General features: G+C 36.4%; 1 protein-coding gene across 1 annotated transcript in view; it reads left to right on the forward strand.

The window, feature by feature from the left end:
- Positions 1-6,953: 6,953 nt before the first annotated feature.
- LOC113920334 (histidine triad nucleotide-binding protein 1-like) overlaps positions 6,954-26,102 on the forward strand; it is a 135,265-nt gene continuing 116,116 nt past the window's right edge. Inside the window, exons 1-2 of the mRNA XM_035726851.1 lie at positions 6,954-7,006; positions 7,132-7,312. Coding sequence (XP_035582744.1) covers positions 6,954-7,006; positions 7,132-7,312 — 234 coding nt within the window. The remainder of the gene's footprint in view (positions 7,007-7,131; positions 7,313-26,102) is intronic.

A 26,102-nucleotide genomic window follows, 5' to 3' on the forward strand; every position in this document is an offset into this window, starting at 1 on the left:
CTAAGGCCAGTCCAGATTTATAGGGAAGAGACATAGATTTTACCCTTTGATGGGAAAAGTGGGAAATTTATATACAAAAGGGCATATTCCACAAGAAGAATTATTGTATCCATCTTTGGGAACAAGCTAGAATACCAAGGTTATAGACGTGGCAGCACCTGCTATTGGAGGTCAGGGGAAGGTCTATCTGAGCAGGTGAAATAAGACTAGGAAGTTGAGTGAAATGAGGGAATGAGCTTTGCCAACATAAGGGAAGAAAGAACATCATTGCCAAGGGAATATCAACTACAAAAGGCCTTGAAGTGGGAACAAACCTGGCTGTGTTGGAAGAAATCCTAGAGCTTCTTATGATAATTAAGCAAGAGATTGTTGTCTCTTAGACTATGGAGCTATTTGTGAGTGTGGTAGTTTCTTTCATTCAGTATATGTTTTGAAATAGAACCGATAGGACTTGCTTTCAGATTATATGTTGGTGTGAGAAAGAAGAATCAAAGAGGATTATAAAGTTCTGGACTAAAATCTGGGCAAATAGTATTACCATTTAATAAGATGAGCTGGAGTCACTTGAGGTGGAACATATGTGTTGAAAAATAAAAATCCAGCATTAGATATTCACTTGAGATTTCTATGGATATCCAAGTGGACATGCTGAGTTGGAAACTGGATATGTGAGTCTGGAATCCAGTAGCAAGTTTGGACCTAGATATAAAAATGTAGGACTCATCATGTGGGATTTAAAAAATAGGGGATTTGATGAGATCACCCAGAAAGTAATTTTTAAAAGGAGAAAAAAAGAGGTGTGGGGAGTAAGTTCTAGAGCATTCCAACATGTAGGGGTTAGGAAGAGCAGAAAGATCCAAAAAAGAAAGCTGACAACGGAAGTGATTGGGGTGGACTGTTGGCTAGGGACACAGTGTCCTAAAAATACATGAGGTAGGGAACTGCAAGAAGGGAATTATCAGTGGTGACAGGATACTGCGAAAAGTTCGATGAGATCTGGCTGTTGAATATGTATAGAGCTTTGAACGAGCTATTCCAGTGAAGAGTGCAGCTAAGAGAGGAAGTGAAAATAATGTATGTAATACTTATACCTATTTTGCTTGTTTATTTTTTCCTGAAAATGCAACAGATAAATGGGGCATGTTTTTTGTTGATGGAAATGATCCACAGGGAGGAAAACATGATGATGCAAGAGTGAGGAGGATGATAAGAAGAGGTGTTTGCAATTGTAAGAGAAATGAGAACAAATATTCAGGTGGCTCATTGGGACATAGATAGGGATAAGGGCTTTTTTTCACTTTAATAAAAGGAGAAGTATAGTTTGGGGTTAAGGACCTAAAATTGGCAGATTTAATGGTTGAAGACATGAAATTTCTCCTTGAAATTTTTATATTTTCTAAGTAAAAATGAAAGCAAGGTGATAAGGTAAGAGTAAGGTAGTAACAATAGGGTTTTGAAATTGAGAGGGAAAAAAAGGGTGAAATAATTATTTTGGAGGAATTAAATGTGATTTAACTAAAGAAATGTATAGTCACCAGACAGTACTAGCAGACCATTTGAGGTTTGTGGTCATAAATTAAGTAGGCCAGTATAAGTTTGCTTTTTCTTTTTTCTTTTTTCAGCAGGGAAGCTAGCTTTTTTAATTTTATTTTATTATTTTATTTTTTATTATGTTCAGTTAGCCACTGTATGGTACAGAATTAGTCCTTGATACAGTGTTCAACAATTCATTGGTTCAGTATAACACCCAGTGCTCATCACAGCACGTGCCCTCCTCAATACCCATCACCCTGTTACCCCTTCCCCTACCCTCCTCCCCTCTGAAACCCTCAAATTGTTTCTCGGGGTCCATAGTCTCTCATGGTTTGTTTTTCTTTAGGTGCACTCAGTTACCTAGGTTCAGGGGTAGAGTTGTTACTGGGTTGCTTGGTTCTTGTCCCAGATTCACCAAAGAATTGGAGACCTGAGATCAGAATGAAAAGGTAGAATTTATTGGGTAGATAAGCATAGTACATTTTCAAGAGAAAAAGCGGGTCACTGCTGGAACAAGAGTGGCAGTGGCCCCAGGAAGCTCTAGCTGCCTCCTTTTTTTTTTTTTTTTAAAGATTTTATTTATTTGACAGAGAGAGACACAGCAAGAGAGGGAAAACAAGCGGGGGAGTGGGAGAGGGCGAAGCAGGCTTCCCGCGGAGCAGGGAGCCCGATGCAGGGCTCGATTCCAGGACCCTGGGATCATGACCTGAGCCCGAGGCAGACGCTTAACGACTGAGCTACCCAGGCGCTCCTAGCTGCCTCCTTTTAAGTCTACTTTCTGCATCTGTATTTGGCTTTAATTGACATTTTTGACTGACAGCTGGTGGTTATGTAACATTTAGGCTTCTGCGCATGCGCCTACCCATGATACATCCTGTTATATTTATTTATATGTTGTATATTTATGAGTATCTAATGAGCTTTTGCTATGACCTTAAAGTTAAGGGTACAACTTAAGGGCAAGTTGTACTCTTTGTGCACATGCTCAGCTCTTGGAAGTCCTCTTGGGCTTTTGAGCCAGCTCTGTGGCTAGACATTTCCTGTTCTGTTAACCCTCTGGGGTGGCTCTGAAGGTATGGCCAGCATCTGTTTTATCCCTCCTCACTGATGCCTAACTAACTGCCTAACAGAATGGGTGGCTTTTCACAGATGGAGGTTTTTCCAGGTGAGATGGAATGGATAGGGGAGATGACAACCTCAAGGATATGCGAAGAACAGCTAAAATGATGAATCATGGAATCCAAGCTAGGTGAGGAAGGAAATGGGAGAAATCAAGATGGTATTGGAGAGGGAAAAGAGGTAGAGAAATGAACTGAAAATTCTGGTGGAATGGGACTTGCAATGGTATGAGATTCCACAATTAACTTCCTTTCAGAACCCTGAAGATATGACACTCTTTGGAGAGGGGCTTCCATGGGAAATAACTATGGCAGCAGAGACCAAGGTATCAAGAGTCCTGGGATGGGAATGGGATAGACAAGCCTTGATGACCAGAATTAAATATCCTGCCAGCTTAAACAGATGAGAATTGGGATTAGGATTTAATTTAATTTTAAGGAAAGAAACCAATGTAGAATTTTTTCTACACCTATATACGTATGTGTGTATATGCATGTATGTGCATTTCTGAGAAGGGCACATACTGAAAGGTTTGAAAGTTTTCCCCTTTTAAAAGATATTTATGCATGTTATAATTTATGCAATTTAAAATATAATTTTAACTAATCACAAGAGAAACAAAGCTTTACACATTATATAATGAGTGCAATCTGATATAGAGTGTTAAGATATCTAAAGAAAGAAAGTTGATTTGATGCAAGTTGGTTAGTCCTGGGAACCTTTGAAGAAAGAAGTCATGAAGGCAAATTTGGCAATTTCTATCCAACCATTACCCAGGAGAAAAGGACACTTAGCCAACAGACTTTGAATATACTGACTCCTGACTCCTTTGGCAAGCCTATCCCTGTTTTAAGATGAATTAATCAGTTGTCTGAGCCTAATGCCATTAAAAATTGGATTCATCTGACTTTTTTGTTTTGATTCCACATTTATTGAACAGCCTTCTGATTATTGTCTTTCTGTGTGTGCCTACAAGGACAAAATGTGTTGCTCATATGAGTTTCAAAAATTTTAGTCCCTGTAACAATTATTTCACAATGTAAATTAAGTCACATTCTGGCTTCATTTATCTACCTCAGGAGCTTGGATAATGTGAGCTTTTTCTTGTGAAGTGGATTTGCTTTTGGAATGCTGACAAAATCAAGTTATTAGACATGTAAAGCAAAAGGCCAATTCACGGGCCATAGTGAATCTACCCAGGTGATGAATATTATTACTCTGTGAGGCCTCTTGGGAGGAAGCCAGCCTTGCCTCTGGCAAACTCCCCTGCAATCACTGTATACATCCTCTACACTTGGAAACCTGGCTCAAATTTTGCCTCTTCTGTGATGCCTTCTCTGGGCTTTCCATCTACTTTTAGCTGTCGGGGGGGGGGGGTGGTATTTTATGGATCACACAGTCTGCTGGGCTCACGGAGAGGTTTCCCTGCTCACAAGCAAAAGTTCCTTTTAGTGGAAGGATATATAACTGGTTTGTGTCTATCCTTAGATCCCCCCAAGCAAGTTATGTCTTCACATTTTTGGTCTGGAAGAGAAGGCTTTAATTACATCCTTATTTAAATATAGTATTCCAAGATTCTTGCAGGCCCTGCATGCGTTTTCCTATTACAGAGATGGAATAATTTATGGAAGGGCAAGAATACACATCAGGACTTTTTGTGTTAATGAAAACAGAAATTTTGATCACTGACATGAACTAGGAGGCTAAAATGGAAATATTTGCCATCTAGTTCTCAATGAAAGTACTGCTATGGTAGTTGATATTCCAAGGAATCATTTATGTCTGTGTATATATAAGTCAGGGTGACAATATAATTTATCATTTAAACTAGGACACTTTTGAGAATGAGGGTATACACTATAAATTATGCCAGGAGAACAAGTATAAATTAAAGCTGCCTTGGGTAAGCAGAGAGGTATGGTTACCCTATATGGAGCTGGATTGAGAATGCGTCAGGATAGTCAGGATAGGTCAGTATAACCATACGGTTTTAAGGAGCCGTGATCTGCTACAATTGGTCAGTGCTTTATTTTGATATGTACTATACTAGTTGAAAAACTTTTTTTTTTTAGAGATTTATTTATTTCAGACAAAGAGAGCACATAAGCAGGAAGAGGGGCAGAGGGGAGACAGAGACAAGGAGACTACCTGGGAGTCTGCTAATGGGGCTTGATCCCAGGACCCTGAGATCATGACCTGAGCTGAAATCCAGAGTGGGACGCTTAACTGACTGAGCCACCCAGGCGCCCCTAGTTGAAAAACATTTTTTAAATATCACTCCAGCATATACGGATAAAAATAATTAAAAAAATTTACACCTGAAAGCTTGCTTAGGTAGTGAGAGAATAGAGCCCAAGGGAGATTATTTTAAGCAAAAATGTAGAGGAGAAAGTTTATTCATCATAAAGGATCTCATCTGATTATGAATAATATATTTTATATTATCTTTTTAATACTAGAAGAGAGATTATATTACATAGAGAAGTTACACTGAAAATATATTACTTTGGGGGAGGGGCTTTTTATTTATACCTATATATACTTTTTCATTTATATATATTTTTTATTTTCAAGGTAAAGGAATAATAAAAAGTCTAATTCTAAAGTAGCATATCACAAGCATATTCTGTGTAATTTGTCATCTTTTTAGTCCTCTATTTTTTAGTTATATTTTTAAACTATTCCATAGACTTTCATTAAGAAAGCTGTAATTCCTTAAAGGAATAAAGGAATGCCTAATTTAATTATAGCTTTCTTGCTCAAATTCTGTATTTATCTAGGAAATTAGACTTTTAATTTAGGTTTTCAAATATGTTTACATAGATAGATGTTTATCTAAAAATCTTTTATGAAACTTTATTTAAACTTTCTTTTCATCTCTTTGCATTTTTTAAATTTTATTATATTATGTTAATCACCATACATTACAGTAGTTTTTGATGTAGTGTTCCATGGTTCATTGTTTGTATATAACACCCAATGCTCCATTTAATACGTGCTCTCTCTAATACCCATCACCAGGCTAACCCATCCCCCCAACCCCCTCCCCTCTAGAACTCTCAGTTTGTTTCTCAGAGTCCATAGTCTTTCATGGTTCATCTCCCCCCAGATTCCCCCCGCTTCATTTTTCCCTTCCTACTATCTTCTTTTTTTTTTTTTTAACATATAATGTATTATTTGTTTCAGAGGTACAGGTCTATGATTCAACAGTCTTAACACAATGCACAGCGCTCACCATAGCACATACCCTCCCCAATGTCCATCACCCAGCCACCCCATCCCTCCCAACCCCCACCACTCCAGCAACCCTCAGTTTGTTTCCTGAGATTAAGATTTCCTCATATCAGTGAGATCATATGATACATGTCTTTCTCTGATTGACTTATTTCGTTTAGCATAGTACCCTCTAGTTCCATCCACGTTGACCCAAATGGCAAGATTTCTAGAGAAAGAGAGAACGAGAACGCATAGAGGGAGAGGGAGAAACAAACTCCCCACTGAGAAGAGAGCCCAACCCTGGGCTCGATCCCAGAACCCTGAGACCATGACCTGGCCAAAGCAGAGGCTTAACTGACTGAGCCACCCAGACGCCCCTAAACTTTATTTTCTGCCAACCTTACTTCCATTTTCTGTTGACGAGTATGCAGAAGCGCCTGCAACCTCTTGACGGTGGTTCCTACCTACTGCGTGGCCCAAGCGGCGGGGGCTGCAGACAGGCCCTGGGTGGGGGGCCTGGCGCTCCAGGCTTCAGGCGGGAACCTCGGAGCAAGCGCAGAGGGCACCTGTACCTTCCGCCTGGCCGCCAGCTCCGCTGAGTAGCCCCAAGTTGGAGCTGGAGCAGTCCGTTCTGCCAAAGTTCCTCCTTGCGCCCAGCATCTTCAGCAGCGGCCTGCGCTTCCTTTTCAATCTCTTTAGATCTCTGTGCAAGTAGAGACCAGGCCTGACATTCTGTGGCTGCTCAGGGGGATGGTGCCACCGGCCGGCGCCCCTCCCCCACGTCAGAGCCACTGAACGAGCTCCCTTGTTGTTGCTCGGGGGTGGCAGTGACCACATGGAGCGGACCCGGGGTGGGCGGGTTAACTAAGACACCTCTGGAGAGGCGGGGGGTCAGCCCCAGGATCAGTAACCGCGGGAAGCTGCGGCTCCCAGAAGGCTGCCTCCATCTGCTTAGATAAGGTTCCAGGGCTGCGCGGCTAGCATTAGGAGTGGCTCCACTGGGAGCAGCAAACTTGAGCACAGCGCACTGGCCACTGCTCCCGGAGGGCATTGTACCCACGGCAGCCGGCTTTTCAACGGCAACAATGGCACGAGCTGCCTGCGGAAGCTTCTCCCAGGTCCTCTTCAGATTTATGAGGTAATGGCATCACTCTCCCTTTTGTAGGTGACGGTTTTGTTTGGAAGTCGGCGTTGGGGCCAGGTTGGTGCCAAGTAGGTTCCCGCTGCAAGGAATGTGAGGGCATCCTGCTCCTTTATCTGCAGGACATCAAGGGCTCTGACACTGTGGAAGTTTCCTGGTTTTATGGGAACCCAGCACAACACCTGTATGGACGCCTCTCTGCATAATACAGAAAGGCTTGGTGGCGTTTATCTTGAGAGGACTGGTTGTGGCAGTTATTACTATTCATCAATATTTACTGCACCTCTGGAACTGAAGAAGACTGTATTTATATACCCTCTTAATAATGTTAGATGTGACCTGTAACAAAAAAAATATTACAACTAAAGAGGTTAAAAATAAGGGTAATAACGTCTATTTCATTTATTTTTATAACACACTAGCCTTTGTGAAGTTGCTCAAAAGGGTAAATAAATCTTCATTAGTGTTCACTTTGGAGGAAACTGAGAGGCAGCTCTAGAAAAATCAGCACTTACAGTTTTGAATATTCTTTTGACTTTTGCTTTATAGTTTATACTTGAAACCACTGATTTCTATGTCTGAGGTGTTTTACTTTGCCATAGGAGAAATGCTATACGGGCACAGAGTCCCTTTATAAAACTCTCTTGTGGCTGCTCTGGATGAAGAATGGCAATCTTGTTGAGGTGACCCCAAGTTTCCATCTCCCTAGTAAATATGGTAAGTGCTACACAGTCTTTATGCTGTCTGTCAGTTCCAAACATCTTCAAAATTAGTTATGATCCATCTTCATTCTGGCTGCTATAACAAAATACTAGAGACTGAGTGGCTTATAAATAACAGAAATTTATTTCTTATGATTCTGGAGGCTGAAAATTCAACATCAGGGAACCAGCATGATTGAATTATGGTGAGGACCCTCTTCTGGGTTGCAGACTGCTTACTTCTTGTATCCTCACATGGCGAGGGAGTGAGCTAGTTTTTTATAAAGGCGCTAATCCCATTTATGGAAGTTCTACCCTTATGACCTAATTACCTTCCAAAGGCCCCAATTCCCAAAACTACCACATTGGGATTAGGGTTCCAATGTATGAATTTGTAGAGGGTGGGGGGAGGCTGGGGACACAAACATTCAGTGCGTTGCCACATCCATTCAGACCTTTTTGCCTGATGAAATAATAAACAGGTGACTATAAATAATTTTATGTGCTTTTCCCTTACATAAAAGTAAAATGTAATCTTTGTAGTTTATTCAATAATAACAAAAAGAATAAGAAAAATCAAAAGTGTAGTCCTCAAAGGTGAAAGACAATTTCTCTAAAAATTGATACAGTATCTTGAAAACCAGATATGGCTATTTGATCTCAGAATCAATTTTCTTAAACTTTGTCCTCATAGGAAAATATTATTCTGGGAAGGAAATGACTTTGTATTCTAACAATTCTTGAAGCAGCTAGAGTCTTGTACCCAGTTAAGCTTTTTATTTTTTCCTTCTAACTTTTACTGAGAACTTACTTGTTAGATACTGTTCTGATGTTCTACACATAAAACTCAGTTTATGCTTATCACAACACTGTGATGTAGGTGCTAATATTACCTTAATGTTAGAGAAATAACCCGAAGAACAAGAAAATAATTTGTCTTTGATTATTTAGTTAATAATTGGAAGAACTATGATTTGTGCCTTGTGTTTTCAGAGATTTTTGTATTAACCATTACACTATGGTTATTTATTTAACTTATGGCAAATGGCAACATCCATCAATGTATTTGAAATGATTCAAAGCCCTTAGCCTGGAGCCTGGCACACAAAGGCAACCAGTATTTGTTTGCTATGTCCTTGTGTTTAAACAGTACATGGCACACTCGCACTTTTACTAACCAAAAGTCACATAACAAGAAGAAAAATGTATTTTGTCTTGTTTATTTGGATGAATTGAAAACTAGTAGAATTGCTCACCTGCGAACACAGAAAATTGGAAATTTATCCAGTTAGGAAGCAATAATTATGCCCAAGTATTGCCCATCTTTGCCCATTTTCCAGGTTATAAAGATTTTACTCAAAGAGGAAAATAGTACTCCCAAAGACGCTGTGCTCCATCTTTTGTTTTATTGCATATGCTTTTCTTACTGTATTATTAATATTTCTCAAGAGGTATACTTCCATAACCTGTGAATCAAGCAATACCTATTGTGTAATGCTGAAGCAGACAGCAGTCAGGCCTTTATTGTGTTTCATAGTGCATTATTTGGGGATTAAAGTGGAAAAAATCCAGATGGCTGATATAATTTGGGTGATTTTTTCACTGTTGAACAGACATTACTGATATGTGATATTGAAAGCTAATTTTTCAAAAAACTTTGGAACAATCTCTATCAAAGGGAATTGTGCCATTGCTAGTTCACTGTCGAGAAAACAAGATGTAATGAGAATAAGGCCAGAAAAACTGCCCAGCTTAGCCCAGTCTAAATTACAAGCTGCAGATGCATGAGCTAAATAAACTTTATTGTTTTTAAGCTGTATTTTCTCGGTGGGTTTCCACAGGAAAATTAAGCCTTATAGAAAAAATATTTGAGTGACTATTTTCTCAATTCTCCCAAATGGTACATAGTTAATTCATTAATAAATGTCTTAGGACATTAAGGCTTAACTATCTTCTGGAAGCCTACTAAGAAGGGATGTTTCAAGCCATTGCATTGTGGATGATTGTTGGATAGCATAATTGTAACAATAGATAACTAATGCAACCATATATTAAAATGCTTTACAAAGCCGTCATTCTTAAAATAATGTGTCACCAAAATGACAGATCAATGGACCAAAATTAAATATCAAAAAAGTCTGAAATATATATAAGATACAAAATAAAAGTGGGCATTAAAAAAAAAAAGAGTATGTTCTGTCTTACTGATTCTTTCATTTGCTTAGGATGCATATAGATTCCTCTCCACTCAGCTTTATTGAGGAATAACTGATGACAAAACTGTGTATTATTTTAAGTGTGCAATGTGATGATTTGATATACATTGTAAAATGATTACTACAGTCAAACACATCCATCACCTCACCTGGTTAGCATGTGTGTAGTAGCATGTTAACAATCTGTTAGCAAATTTCAAGTATATAATGCAGTATTCATTGCATTCACCATGTTGTACATTAGATCCTCAGAACCTGTTCACCTTATAACTGAAAGGTTTTTACGCTTTGACTAACATCTCTCCATTTTCTCCCTTCCACCCACTTCCCTGGCAACCATCATTTTCTCTGATTCTAGAAGTTCAGGTTTTTTAGATTGTACATGTGAAATTATGTATTTTTCATGTAGTTTTAAATATATATATGAATTCCACTTGTGAAGCAAATATATTAAAAAGAGAGGGACACGAAAAATTGAGGGAGATATTTTGGATATATAATTTTTATTTGTGAAGCAACTACATTAAAACAAATTGACATTGAAAATTGAGGGAAATATTTGTATAATTCTTATTTATTTAAGCACATTATCAAATGAAGATTAAACTCTAGGTTAAAACCTTCAAGCTGGCAACTTGTAGAATTGTGTGCATACCTCAAATGGCAGTCAGTATCTTCTTTGAGGCTCGCTTTTCTTTTGTGAGCTACTTCAGAAGCTCTGGCTTCAACAGGAATGTGTAAACATAATTATAAAGTGACAAAACCTCTTTTCAAATATAGAGTGCCTCTTGTTCTTTGTGTATTTGCAGCATCTAGACCAATACCTGGCACAGAGCAGGCTATTGATGCACATCTGTAGACTGAATGAATTAAACCATAAGATTTGTCTCTTTTGGATGGTTTAAGCTTTTTTTCTTTTCCATGGCCGGACCCAATTATGGATCTTAAAGTATCCAAATCTGGTTTACTGGGGCAGAGCATGCACTAGAATTTTAACAGGATATCCGATGAAAAGATATGTGTTGTCACTTGATAAGTCCCTTTAGAGAGTTCGGTTAGAATTAGTAAGACATTATGAGCATTTGAGAGAGTGGAATCTAAATATTGTTTTTAGATTTGCATGCAGAAGGGAGAATTAGTCCAGAGAATATGAGAGCAGAAAGGCAAACAAAAATACCTATCAATAGATACATGCTAATTGTTTAACAAAATTATTTAACAAATTAAAAAAATTGTTTAACAAACTCAGACCCATTTCAGACAATTCTGGATATAATTGTTTACTATTCTTTGCACTGGTCCCAAGATAAAATTGTAGTGGCAAATTATAGGAGATCAGCCCAGTGTAGATGGGGGCAGGACTTTGCTGTTGCTTGGAAGTGACTACAGCATCCTCTGAGTAGGGAACCATCCCTGGTAGAGCAAGAATTTCATAAGTGGGGTGAAAAGTCAGCAAAAGAAGCCTCTCTTAATTTCTTTTTATCTTTATAAAGTTAAAATGCCATAAATTCTTGCCAGAATAGAATAATATTAGAATAATATTAAAGAATGCCAGAAAGTTCATGCTTTGTGAAAGCTAACCCTGGAAAGTATATGGGAGGTAAGGAAGATCAGCAATGTCAGGCAGAGGATGAGCAGAGGATGTTGTCTGGTTGTGCAAAGATCTTCATAGTGTGTCTGCATTATATAACTTGAAGTACTGAGGCTATCTAGAACTCTGGACATGCCATTATTTATTTTCTAAAGCAAAAGCCCCCCAAAAGTCAAGCATAATTAATTGGTTAATTGGTTAATTTTTTGGTATTATTTACCACTACTCCCCTCTAGATCATCACAAACTATCTGCTTACTAACCAAAATGTCCTCTTATTGTTTTGTTTATTTTATGATATATATCCAAAGAAAAAATAAAGCGTCTTGATAAATGTGATCTCTGAAGATCAATACTTAGGATAAATATTTGTTCTAACATAGCATTTCTTATGTTTAAAAACTATTTCTCATTGGTTTGAATATAAATTCCTAATTGTTTATATTTGAAATTCTGTTTGACACATGTTTTGTCTTTGGCTTTTGAAAATATTGACAAATTCTCAACATATATCATTTTGGACTCTCATGGGTGAACCACCCTCTTTCTCAGCAGTTAACAAAGTCTGCTCTTAACGTGATCAGCCAACTGGCTCTATTGCTGCCTCTGAACTCGGACTTTTAACAAGTTCCAAGATACTTTGGGGGAAAATTGCAAGTGGGAGAAATATGAGCATTTGTTGAGATTCTCTACTCTCTGATTAGAATATTATGTTTCTTGTCTCTTGTGGAGTAGAATTCTCACTTATGAAAATGTTCCCCATCCAATAATTTTTCAAGGGCCTCAGGAGAATTCCTGTTCAATTAAAACTGAGAACTCTTTACAGCATCTTCCTGAAGTCCAGGACCTTGCAGAGTGTTTGGGTAAAGAATAACATGCCAAAGTACATATTTTTGTTATTCAGAACAACAAAATCCACAAAAACTGAAAGAAATTGTAGTCAAAGCTTTGTTTATGTACCTATTCAGCTTTTAAAATGCAGTGATTTATTTATCTTAGCAAACTAGGCAAACTAATCTTACAAATGTAATTTGCCTTCATTCTTCTCTCTGAACATTCACTCCTGTGAACCTGTTAATACTCAAATGGGCCCAGATGTCACCTATGTGGAAAATATTCCTACATGTACATCTGTAGTACTTATATGTTGGCATGTTCTAGTCCAGTCCTTATATTATAAAGTCATACAATTGAATCTATTAATAACCAGTTCCTTATATTTATACAGTGCTTTTGACCTTTAAGATACTTTTTAAAACCTTTTTAACCTTCAATTTGCTTTAATATTAGGATAATGCCTTATGATATTTAAATCATGTTAATTTGCTATCACTAGAATGCATTAAATAGATCTCTAACCAAATTCTTTGACTATTTTTTTTAAAAAAACAAAACTATGTCAATTTGACCATATTCCACGTGAAAAAAGTATTGATTCTACCTTGTGACAAAGTGCTTGTGCCATATCTGAAATATTGTTGTTAGTTCAGGATTTCACTCTGTAAGAGCAGCATTTAGAAGCCATCCAGATTAAGTGCATTGTGCAAAGCAGTCATATGGACAATAGCTGAAGTCTCTGGGAATGGTTGGTTAAGTGGATAAAGGGAACACTTAGAACTTCTGTGCAGTACTGTAGGAATAAAGACCAGTAGATGGAAGTTAAAAGGAGATGGAATTAAATTTACCCGGAGGAATACATTACACATGCCTGTATCCTTGGTGCCTAGGGTTGTATCTGGCAGATGTTGAGTTCACAGGAAATGCTTGTTGTCAGAGATGACCAAAGATGAATATATTAAACTTTCTATAAAAGGAGTGAGCTCACACCAAAAACTAATGATGTAATATATGGTGATTAACATAACAATAAAAAAATTAAAAAAAAATAAATAAAAAAAAAGGAGTGAGCTCATTGTCACTGCATGTATTAGGCAGAGGCTGTGTAAACTTTGGTTGAAATGCTGTAGAAAGAATTTCTGCATTGGGAGTAATGTTGGATATACTCCACTTCTTAGTTTCTTTCCATATTTACCTATCTAGAGTTCCATAAATTCTTATCCACATTAAAGAGCCTTACATTGGTGTCTCTACCTTAAACATCACTTTTACGAGGTAAAATTTTCCTTTTAATGTGAAAGGTTTTACCCTGCGTTTGTAGATTTGAAAGCTTAATTTAGACTTTTGATGGACTGAGTATCTTAGAAATTCACAGCCTTATTCAAAAGGATCATAACATCAAAATCACCGGTTCCAGACCATAGAATTCTAAGTTGTTTCCTTGCTAAGCCTCAATATAATTCATATTTCTAGGTAAAAAATGTCCTTAATTCTGATGAGAATTTTAACTTTCAACTCCATTTCTAGTTTCTGATCTGGTTCCACCTTTGATTAATGATGTCAGGACCTAATCTGATACCACATGGAACAACAATAGTGATCAATCTTGCTTCTTACCTGGGACCAATTTATACTTCATGCTCTCCTTTCTGGCTTTAACAATCCTTAATTATTCACTAAACACAAGCACTCGATAAATATTTGCTACTTTGGTTTTTCCAATACGAGAATAATTGTTGGTAAGACAAAAAGGGACGTGAAGAAGGGAGTGGCGTAGTGTGGAGTGAGGCAGGGTTCTCCAACACTACTCCTCTCCTGTGCCTTATTCTCGGTGTCTTGCCCTCATCCTTCTGTTTACCTTCAGAAAATCTTTTATAACACTACTGAGACCACACATTCCTGGACATATAAACACTATATTAACAAATGTTTCTGTAATATATTCTCCAAGACAACATTTGGATGTTTCCAAGTCATCTGACTTGGAATATGCTAGCTTTTGTTCATTCCATATTTGCAAGTGTGGGAAGCTCAAGATGCAAGATGCCTGTGGTTTTCTTTTTAAAAAATAGACTATTTTTTAGAGTAGTTTTAGGTTCATAGCTAAATTGAGTGGAAGGTACAATATTTCCCTTATACTTCCTGCTCCCCTCTATTATCAACATCCCCCACCAGAGTGATACATTTTTTATGATTGATGAACCTACACATCTTTACTATGCAGAGTCCATAGTTTACATTAGGGTTCACTCTTAGTATTGCACATTCCATGGCTTTGGACAAATTTATAATGACCTATATCTACTATTGTCATATCATGCAGAATAGTTTCATTGCCCTAAAAATCTTCTTTGCTCTACCTATTTAATTCTTCCTCTTCCTAAACCCCTGGTAACCTCTGATACTTTTACTGTCTCCATACTTTTGCTTTTTCCAGTGTACCATATAGTGGGAATCATACAGGATGTAGCCTTTTCAGAATGGCTGCTTTCACTTAGTAATACACATTTAAGTTTCCTCTATGTCTTTTCATGGCTTAATATGCATCTCTTTTTAGTTCTGAATAATATTCCATTGTCTGGATATATCACATATATCACATATCCATTCACCTACTGAAGGATATCTTGGTTGCTTTCATGTTTGGCAATTATGAATAAAGCTGCTATAAACATATGCGTGCAGATTTTTGTTTGGGCATAAAAGTTCTCAACTCCTTTGGAAAATACTAAGGAGAATAATTGCATAGCTGGAGTATGTTTAACTTTATAGGAAACTGCCAAAATGCCTTCTTATATGGCTCTACCATTTTGCATTTCCACTAGCAATGAATGGGAGTTCCTGTTGCTCCATATCCTTTCCAGCATTTGGTGTTGCCAGTGTTCTGGATTTTGGCTATTCTATTAAGTGTGTAGCAGTATTTTAGTGTTTTAATCTGCATTTCCCTAATGACGGATGATGCAGAACATCTTTTCATATGCCTATTTGCCATCGGTATATCTTTTATGATAAGGTGTCTATTATAGTCTTCGGACTATTTTTTACATCAGGTTGGTTATTTACTTACTGAATTTTTTTTTAAAGATTTTATTTATTTATTTGAGAGAGAGAGAATGAGAGATAGCACGAGAGGGAAGAGGGTCAGAGGGTCAGAGGGAGAAGCAGACTCCCCGCTGAGCAGGGAGCCCGATGTGGGACTCAATCCCGGGACTCCAGGATCATGACCTGAGCCGAAGGCAGTCGCTTAACCAACTGAGCCACCCAGGCGCCCCTACTTATTGTTGAATTTTAAGTGTTCTTCGTATATTTTAGATAACAGTCCTTGATGAGATGTGTCTTTTGCAAATATTTTCTCCCAGTTGGTGTTTTGTCTTCTTTTGACAATGCCTATAACAGCAGAGACTTAATTTTAATGAAGTCCACTCCACTTAGCAATTTGTTCATGGATTATGCCATTGGTGTTGTATCTAAAAAATTAACTTAAAAAGTCCCTGCCAAACCAAAGATCATTTAGATTTCTCCTATGTTATCTTCTAAGAATTTTATGGTTTTGCATTTTACAGTTAGGTCTGTGCTCCATTTTGAGTTAATTTTTGTGAAGGGGGTAAAGTCTGTGTCTAGTTTTTTCCAGCACCATTTGTTGAAAAGACTATCTTTTCTTCATTGTATTTCCTTTGCTCCTTTGTCACGTTGACTGCCTCTATGTAGGTCTGTTTCTGGGCTTTCTATTCTGTTCCACTGATCTGTTTTTCTAGTCTTTCAATAACAACACACTCTCTTCCTTACTGTAGCTTTATAGTAAATCTTGAACACACATAGTGTCAATCCTTCAGTATTGTGTTGATATTCACAAAATGACTTGCTGGGATTTTGATTAAGATCAAAATGGGAAGAATTGATATCTTGATAATTTTGAGTTCCCCTATCCATGAACATGAAATGTCTTTCCATTTATTTAGAACTTTGATTTCTTTCATCAGAATTTTGCATTTTTTCTCATACAGATTTGTACATATTCTGTTCGATTTATACCTAAGTGTTTCATTTTGGGGAGTACTGATGTAAATAATATGGTTTTTAATTTCAAATTCCACTTGTTCATTGCTGGTATATAGGAAAGCTATTGACTCTTGTGTATCTTGCAATCTTGCTTTGTTATTAGTTTCAGAAGGTTTTTTTTTTTCTCCTTTCAAATTTTCTATAATCATGTCACCTGCAAAGACAGTTTGTTTCTTCCTTTCCCAACAGTGTACCTTTTATTTCCTTTTCTTATTGCATTAGTTAGGACTTCTAGTATGATGTTGAAAAGAGTGGTGAGAGACTTCACTTTGTTCCTGACCTTAGTGGGAAATCTTGAAGTTTTTCACCATTAAGTATGATGTTAGCTCTAGGGTTTTTTTTTTTTTTTTTAAGATATTCTTTATGAAGTTGAGGAACATTCCCCTGTCTTCCTAGTGCTAAGAGTTTTTATCATGAATGGCTGTTGGATTTCATCTTATGCTTTTTCTGCATCTATTAATATGATATTCTTCTTCTTAGCCTATTGATGTGATAGATTGCATTAATTGATTTTTGACTGCTGTAAAAGCTTTGAATAATTCTTTTTATACATTGTTAGATTTGATTTGCTAATATTGAGGATTTTGCATCTATGTTTTTGATAAATATTGGTCTATAGCTTTCTTGTAATATCATTGTCTGGTTTTGGTGTTAGAGTAATGCTGGCCTCCGAGATTGAGTTAAGAAGTATTCCTTCTTCTATCTTTTAAAAAAAAATTATAGAGAATTGGTATAATCTCTTCCTTAAATGTTTAGTAGAATTCACCAGTGAACCCATCTGGTGGGTGCTGGTGCTTTCTGTTTTGGAAGGTCATTAATTATTGATTCAATGTACTTGATAGAAATAAGCCTGTTCAGATTGTCTTTTTCTCCTTGTATGAGTTTTGGCAGATTGTCTTTTAAGAATTGGTCCATTTCATGTAGGTTACCAAGTTTATGGGCTTAGAGTTGTTCATAATATTCTTTTATTATCCTTTTAATATCAATGGAATTAGTAGTTGTGTCCCTACTTTCATTTCTAATGTTAGTAGTTTGTGTCCTCTTTTTTTTTTTTTCTTCATCAGCTTGGCTAGAGGCTTATCAATTTTATTGTTTTTTTCAAAGAATCAGCTTTTAATTTTGTTGATATTCTCTGTTGACTTCCATTTTTCAATCTCATTGGTTTCCTTTTTTAAAAAGATTTTTTTAGAGGGAGAGAGTGGGCATGCACATGCAAGAGTTGGGGGAGGGGCAGGGGGAGAGAATCTCAAGCAGACTCCCTGCTAAGCCCAGGGCCCAACTCAGGGCTCAGTCTCATGACCCTGAGATCATGACCTGAGAAGAAATCAAGAATGGACACTTAACTGACTGAGCTACCCAGGTGCCCCAATCTCATTGGTTTCTTCTCTAATTTTTGTTCCTGTTGTTTACTCTGAATTTGCTCTTCTCTTTCTAGTTTCCTAAGTAGAAGCTTAATGATTTATTTTAGCGCTTTCTTATTTTTAAAATATATGCATTTAATGCTATAAATTCCCCTCTAAGCACTGCTTTTGCTCATCCCACCAATTTTGATAAGTTATATTTTCATCTTCATTTAGTTAAAAATATTTTAAAATTTTTCTCGAGATTTCTTCTTTGATTTATGTGTTAATTAGAAGTGTGTTGTTTAATCTCCAAGTATTGTCTAGCTATTTCTGTCATTGATTTCTAGTTTAATTTTATTATGGTCTGGGTGCAGACTTGATATGATATATATTCTTTTAAATTTGTTAAGGTGTGTTTTATGGCCAACAATGTGGTCTATCTTGGTAAATGTCCCATGTGAGCTTGAGAAGAATGTGTTTTCTGCAGTTTTTGGATAAAGTCGTCTTTATCAATTATATCCAGTTGATTGACGGTGCTGTTGAGTTCAACTATGTCTTTACTAATATTTTGCATGTTGGGTATGTCCATTTCTGATAGAGTAGTGATGAGGTATCCAACTATCATAGTGGTTTCATCTATTTCTCCTTGCTGTTCTATCAGTTTTTGTTCTGTTAGGTGCATATATGTTAAGGATTGTTACGTCTTCTTGGAGAACTGATCCCTTTATTATGTAGTGTCTTTCTTTATTCCTGGCAACTTTCCATGCTTTGAAGTCTGTCTTTCTGAAATTAATATAGCTACTTCTGTTTTTTTTTAAATTAGTGTTAGCATGGTATATCTTTCTCCATTTATTTTAATCTATATGTGTCTTTGTATTTAAAGTGAATTTCTTGTAGACAACATATAAGTGGGTTCTGTTTTTTGACTTACTCTGACAATTTCTGTCTATTAATTGGTATATTTAGACCATTGACATTCAAAGTGATTATTGATATAGTCGAATTAATTTTCACCACATTTGTTACTGTTTTGCCCTTGTTCTGTGTTTTCATTTTTTTCTTTCAACCTTTTCTTTCATTTGTGGTTTCAATTATGCATTTTGTATAGTTCCATTTTTTTCTTTCTTAGCATATCTGTTATACTTTAAAAAAAAACCACTATTTTTAGTGGTTGCTCCAGGATTTGCAAAACATGTTTACAGCTAATCTAATTCACTTTCAAATAACACTATACCACTTCATGGGTAATGTGAGTACCTTTATAATAACAAAATAATCGTCATTCTTTCCTCCTATCCCTTGTATCATTGTTGTCATTCATTTTAATCATTATATATATACATTTTCAAGTACACTGTTGCTATTATTTTGAACTTATCTGTTTAATCAATTAAGAATAAGAAAAGAGTTTTTATTTTACTGTCATTTATTTTTTTCCAGTGTTTGCCCTTTATGTAGATCCAAGTTTCTGACTTATATCATTTTTTTTCTTTATAAAAAATTTCTTTTAACATGTCTTGCAAGGCTAGTCAGCTAGCCTGTTGGCAACAAATACTCTCAAGTTTTGTTTGTCTGAGAAAGTCTTTTATTTTTCTATCACCTTTGAAGGATAATTTCACAGGGTACTGAATTCTAGGTTGGTGGGATTTTATTTTTTCAAAACTTTAAATATCTCACTACACTCTCCTTGTATGTGCATGATTTCTGAGGAGAAGTCAAATATAATTCTTATCTTTGCTTCCCTATGGGTATGATTTTTTTTTCTTCTGGCTTCTTTCAGGACATTTTCTTTATCTTTGATTTTCTGTACTTTGAATGAGATATGCCTAGGTATATATTGGACATTTATTCTACTTGCTGTTCTTTGAGTCTCCCGAGTCTATGGTTTGGTGTCTGACACTAATTTGGAGAAATTTTTAGTCATTATTTCATCAAATAGTTTCTCTATTCCTTTTTCTTCTTCTGGCATTACCATTATGTATGTTATACCTCTTAGTAGTTATCCACAGTTCTTGGAATATTCTATTTTATAAGTCTTTTTTTTTTTCCTTTGCTTTTCAGTTTTGGAGGTTGCTGCTGAGATATCCTCAAGCTGAGAGATTCTTTCCTCAGTCATGTCCAGTTGACTAAATAGGCACGTCAAAGACATTCTTCATTTCTGTTAGTGTTTTTGATCTCTAAAATTTCTTTTTGGTTCTTTCTTAGAATTTCCATCCCTCTGCTTACATTGTCAATTTGTTCTTACATGCTGTTTACTTTATCCATTGAATAAATGGATATTAATCATAGTTGTTTTAAATTCCCAGTCTCATAATTCCAACATTCCTGCCGCGTCTGGTTTTGATGCTTATTCTCTCTCTTCAAATGGCCTTTTGCCTTTTAGTATGCCTTGTAATTTTTTCCCTGATAGTTGGACATGATGTACTAGGTAAAAGGACCTTGCATTTAGGCTATTTGTAATGTAGTAGTAAGGTGTGGGAGGGAGAGGGAAAATTCTATAGTCTCTCTTTTTTTAAGATTTTATTTATTTATTCATGAGAGACAGAGAGAGAGAGAGAGAGAAAGAGAGAGAGAGAGAGAGGCAGAGGGAGAAGCAGGCTCCCAAGGAGCAGGGAGCCTGATGCGGGACTCGATCCCAGGACTCTGGGATCATGACCTGAGCCGAAGGCAGACGCTTAACCATCTGAACCACCCAGGAGCCCAAGAATTCTATAGTCTTATGATTAGGTCCCAGTCTTTTAGTGAGCTTGTGTCGCTGGATTGTCAACTTCCTCAATGCTTCTCAGTAATCCCTCTCCCTCCTTGCACCAGATAGGGTGGCAAGCTTGGACAGGAATTGGGTATTCTCGTCCTCCAGGTCATTGAGGCTCTGATAAAATCCCAGCAGGTTAGAGTCTGGTTAACTTCTCCTCAGGACAAGACTTGTTAAGAACAGAATGCCCTCTTGTGTTTCAAAATGGTTCCTTTTCCCATTCCCTGACTGGAATTTCTTTGATATTTACTGTGAGAACCTGGTCAAGCTTCTAGAGGTAAAACTCACAAAAATGTGCCCCTCCTTGACTGTGTTCTCCTGGAGCTTTTTACTCTGAGTTGTCTGCATTCAGCCTCAAGAAATTTATCCATTACTGTTTAGGTTTTCCTACCCTGACACTGGTTCTGTCACTCTATGGCAGTTTCTGCTTGTGCATTTCTGCTCTGTTAAGTATTATCTACATTTGCCTGTTGGTCTTTCCAATTTTGGGGGCTGCATTTTGCTCTCTGGCCTTACTTCTTTTACAGATCTAAGAAGAGTTGTTGATCTTTCAATTTATTTCAGCTTTTTACTTGTTAGGATTGAGTATTGACTTCCAAGCTTCTTATATGTTGGACCAGAAACCAAAAGTCTGCCTATGGTTTTTCAAAGTACTCAAAATATATCAATTTGGTGATGTTTTCTTCTAATGTTGGAATAGATAATATTTTCTTTCTTTTTTTCCCAAAGTTTTTATTTAATTCTAACTGGAATTATTACAGTGTAATATTAGTTTCAGAGGTAGAATTTAGTGATTCATCACTTAAATACAACACCCAGTACTCATAACAACAAGTGTTCTCCTTAATACCTATCACCCATTTAACCCATCCCCTTGTCCACCTCCCCTCCAGCAACCCTCACTTTGTTCTCTATAGCCAAGAATTTGTTCTATGGTTTGTCTCTCTCTCTTTTTCCCTATGTTTATCTGTTTTGTTTCTTAAATTCCTCATATGAGTGAAATCATAGCAACATTACCAACAACAGCCAAATTATGGAAAGAGCCCAAATATCCATTGACTGATAAATGGATAAAGAAGATATGGCATGTATGTACATTTATTATATATTATTATATTCCATTATATATAATATAATGGAATATTACTCAGCCATAAAAAAGAATGAAACCTTGCCATTTGCGATGACGTGGATGGAGGTAGAGAGTATTATGCTGAGTGAAATATTAATTATTTTGTTCCAAAGTATAACCTTATCTCTGGCAAAAGTCAACTTATTTTTATAAGTAACAGTACATTTAAAACATTATTTTGTGTATTGCAGGATAATTTTCTATCTCACACACACCTATTCTAAGCATTATTTTAAGTTATACAATTAATATTCTAACTCCATTTCAGAAAATATGTAGCTCTTTTATATACATTAGATTCCACAGTCTCTCTCTAGCAGGATACTATATTCTTGTTCCACTCCTCCATTGTGTGTTCCTATATTTGTTAGGATTAGCCCATCCTAACTGCATGGTCAAATCGATCAGTGAACCCTATGTTGCCAGGCCATAAGAAGTCACTTTTGCATCTGCTTAAGAAGCGTGTGTATTACCTCGAGACCCTGGACTTGGAGTTGGCCCAGCAACTACATGAAACTTTGAATTCCTTATAAGATATGTTGGATACTGGCATTATGTTAGGTAGGGCCATTAAAAATTATCATATAAGGAAAAGATGTATGGATATTGGCCATTTAAGGAGAAGTCAGTTGCTATGTGCCCTGTCTTTAACTTCTCACATCTATACCTGTTTCTTCCTTGAAATTCTCTTTATTGCTCTGAATTCAGTTCATAAAGTATTATTGGGTATGATCCAGTTTCTCCTTCCATAGTGATAAACATGTGATCTAGCTTCGTCACAGTGGTTGTTTTAAATTTGAACACATTATCTAAACAGAGCTAAACAGTTTTTTGGAGGGGGTGGATATAGTGTAGACACTAAGAGAAATAGTGTCTTTCTTCTTTGGGATATTAAGTTTTAGAATGGGATAATCCAGAGCTACTGTCTCCTTGCTTGCACAATTAGAAGAAAAGAGGCCAGTGAGGGTAGGATGCAGAGGAAGAATGAATCCTGACAATATTGTCACATGTCAGCAAATCAACTGTGCCTAAAGTAAGAACACAGGGCAGCTAAATTGGCTGGATGAGAAACTCACTCTACATTAATGTCTTACATGAATATGCTACCCACCCCCATTAAGTTAAGAGAGCTTTAAATTAATATTCAGATTTGAAGGTTGTATGCTGCTATATTTATAATACCTGCAATGGAAGTATATGTAATTGACTCCAAGACTGTTCTATGAGTGGTGGTTTCTCTAACATTGATTTTTTACTAGAGTTTTCCTTATCATTATCAAACTGTAATGATGGTCAGGGATCACAAAAGTTTGTTCCTGGGAGTACAACACACTGACTTCTCTTGGACTACTGACACATATCTTTGGCTTTTCTTCAGAGTAGGTATATAAATTTCAAGTGCAGGTCAAGTTCTCATACTTTGAAGAAAATCAATTACTAGGTTGAGGCTGGCTTAATAAAATCACTTGAAAACGGTAATATCACAGGGTATATGCACTTATTGTTTAAAATTGTCCTTTTGCTGTTTTGCCTTTAATGATTTTCTTTTATATTTTTTCTGTTGTTGAAGTGAGAAAATATACGAACATGTACTTCATGTATGAATATGTACTTCATGTATGAACATGTCCTTCATATAAAATGTATGAACATGTAAATCATATAAAAATACTCCTTTTTTCAGTGATTTCCACTAAAGAGCTGCTTAGCAATGGATAAGATCACCATGCTATACATTATGGATTGAAACATAAATAAGAAGCTAAGGCAATTTCTCTTCTTAAACTTCACTGAACAATTCTTGTTGCTGTTTTTGCAAATTAGAGAGATATTCTTAAAATACACAAAATCAATAAGTAATATGCTTTAAATATCTTTTATCACACAACTCAACTCTGTTAATAAAAAAAACCATTATCCATTTAGTTTCATGGATGGTGTGGGAGTGTGACCATAAATCAATGGGAACTATCATTACCAGCAAATTGAGAAACATTTAATGGGTGTTTTGGTACAGTTTGGTTGTACTGTATAGATTAATCTTTTAAAAGCAGTTGCTTATTTGAGTGGGGATGGAATTTATATATTTCATTTTGATAAGGATGATAGGCAGTATTCAAATTTGTAATCAGAAACCTGATATTGTGAAAAATCTGCTGACTGTGGTGAGAAATTGAGTAAGCAAGTAAGAAATGTCAAAGGATATGGTAACCACCATGGTGGTGCATGTGGTGAATTGGTACTCTAGGCTTCTGTAAGAAAGGGGTCAGTACTCTGAATCTTGGGCACCCAAATATAAAGCCAGTAGTGACTTGTACTCATGTTCTTGATAATTTCCTAAATCTGTGGACAAAATGAGGAAATAAAAAAATTTTAAGGGTGACGTTTGGCAATTCAGATAATGCCACACTGTGGATATGTTTGGCCATTTGGTGATTTCTAAATCCCCTTAAGGAAGAAACCAATTTTTTTTTCTTGTTCTCACTTTGTTAGATTTATCAAATCCTCTCTTTTATGTAATGACAGCTGGTTATCTCTTCAGATAGAAAATCCTTAAATAATATGTCAGTATCTTTTCAAGGAAATGTAAAATTAAAACAAGTTCTAATCTTTTATTATTTAACTAATTCTTTTTTTATTTTAAAGATTTATTTATTTATTTGAGAGAGAGAAAGAGAAAGAAAGAGAGAACATGAGTGGAGGGGAGGGGTAGAAGGAGAGGGAGAAGCATACTCCCCGCTGAGCAGGGAGCCCAAAGTGAGGCTGGATCCTAGGACCTTGGGATCATGACCTGAGTCAAAGACAGAGGCTTAACTGACTGAGCCATTCAGGTGCCCCTAAAGAATACTTTATTCACTAATTCAGCTATCAGATTTTTATAGAAGACCTAATAATGCTAAAAACTGTTCTAAGCACTGGGATACAAAGATTAATGTGGACAGCCTCTGTTCTGTAATATAGATTGGAGAATGAGGGAATTGAACATATAAATTCATTAAAGTAAAAACTACTGTAATACAAGTTCTAATGGGTACTAAAAATAAGATGCATTAAATTGGACAGTGACATACTTAATATTTTAAAGATACATATGTGTTTGATGGCTAGAAAAATGTAAAGAGGGATCTAGGCATGTGTAAAAGCCTGGGAACTAGAAAGCATACGACTTTCTGGGAACTACAAATAGTTCAGACTGGCCAAAGAACAGGCTGTGTGTGTGTGTGTGTGTGTGTGTGTGTGTGTGTGTGTGTGTGTAATACAAAGAGAGAAAACTGTAAATGTGAATAGAAGGAACAAGGTAATTTAAATCCGTATTTGTATTACTTCAGGAGTTTGAGGACTGTCTTATGTTGAGCAATAGATTTACCAGATTTTAAGTGAGGAAGAAATACATTCAGATTTTCTCTTTTAGAAATGTACTGGTTTCAGTATGCCTTAATTGAAGCTGTGTGAAATTGAAGGTTCGAAGACAATAGCCATAGTACAAGTTGATAGAAATCTGTACTAGGTTACTGGTAAGGGGATGGGGGAGGGTGTATATTTGAAAGATGTTTGGGGGACAGATGAGAGTTGACAATGTGAAATGAGGGTGATGAAGATAAGGAAGTGGTCTATATTCCTGGGTTGGGCTAATGGATGGACTAACATGCTATTTACCTTAACAGGCAGCGAAGAATGAGAAAGCAGATTTGAGGGAAAAGGTAATGAATTCAATTTTTGACATACCATGCTTGAGGTAATTTAGGAACAGTCAGGTGGACATATCCAGAAGACAGTTAAACGCATGAAGTTCTAGACCAGAAGACAAGTCATTGACTAGTATAGAAGTCATTAAGAATATGTGGTAGTTGAAATCAGTGTGATATGGAGAAGAATAAACCTGCAAAGTTGGAACCATGAAAAATTAAAGGAAAATGTTACTGAAAAGGAGTAGTCTGACAGTAGGAAAAAGTAAGAAAAAGTAGTGTCTTGGAAGGCATGAGCAAGAGAGACATCCAAGATTTAGGAGTGGTCAGTGTTATGAGATGCTATATTCAGATCTAGGGACATAAAGGTTAAAAGAAATTCAGTGGATTTATCATTTAAAAAATTGTTAGTGTCTTTAACGAGAGATTATTACAGCGGTTATGGAAGCCAAAACACATTTTGAATATTCTGTCAGCTAAGTGTAATAGAGTCCTGACAAATTTATAAAAAGATACAATTGTTTATCTTGCTTGTTTCTTTTCTTTGCTATGTGGAAGAACTAGAACAGCCGGAGAGGTACAGCTAGTGCTCTGCTGCAGAGGACTGTATCCTTTAAAAAAAAAAATGTAATAGCACATAATGTAACTAGATTTCTATTTTCCCAGCGTAGGGCTAAGACAGTAACATTCTGTTTCCAAGTGGCTGGTAAATCTCAAATAGAAGTGGAAGCCAAGCATAATGTACAATTGTTATTTCTATCTAAATGCATTTGATT

The sequence above is a fragment of the Zalophus californianus genome, chromosome 3, assembly GCF_009762305.2.
Source record: "Zalophus californianus isolate mZalCal1 chromosome 3, mZalCal1.pri.v2, whole genome shotgun sequence".
In the NCBI taxonomy this organism is placed as follows: domain Eukaryota; kingdom Metazoa; phylum Chordata; class Mammalia; order Carnivora; family Otariidae; genus Zalophus; species Zalophus californianus.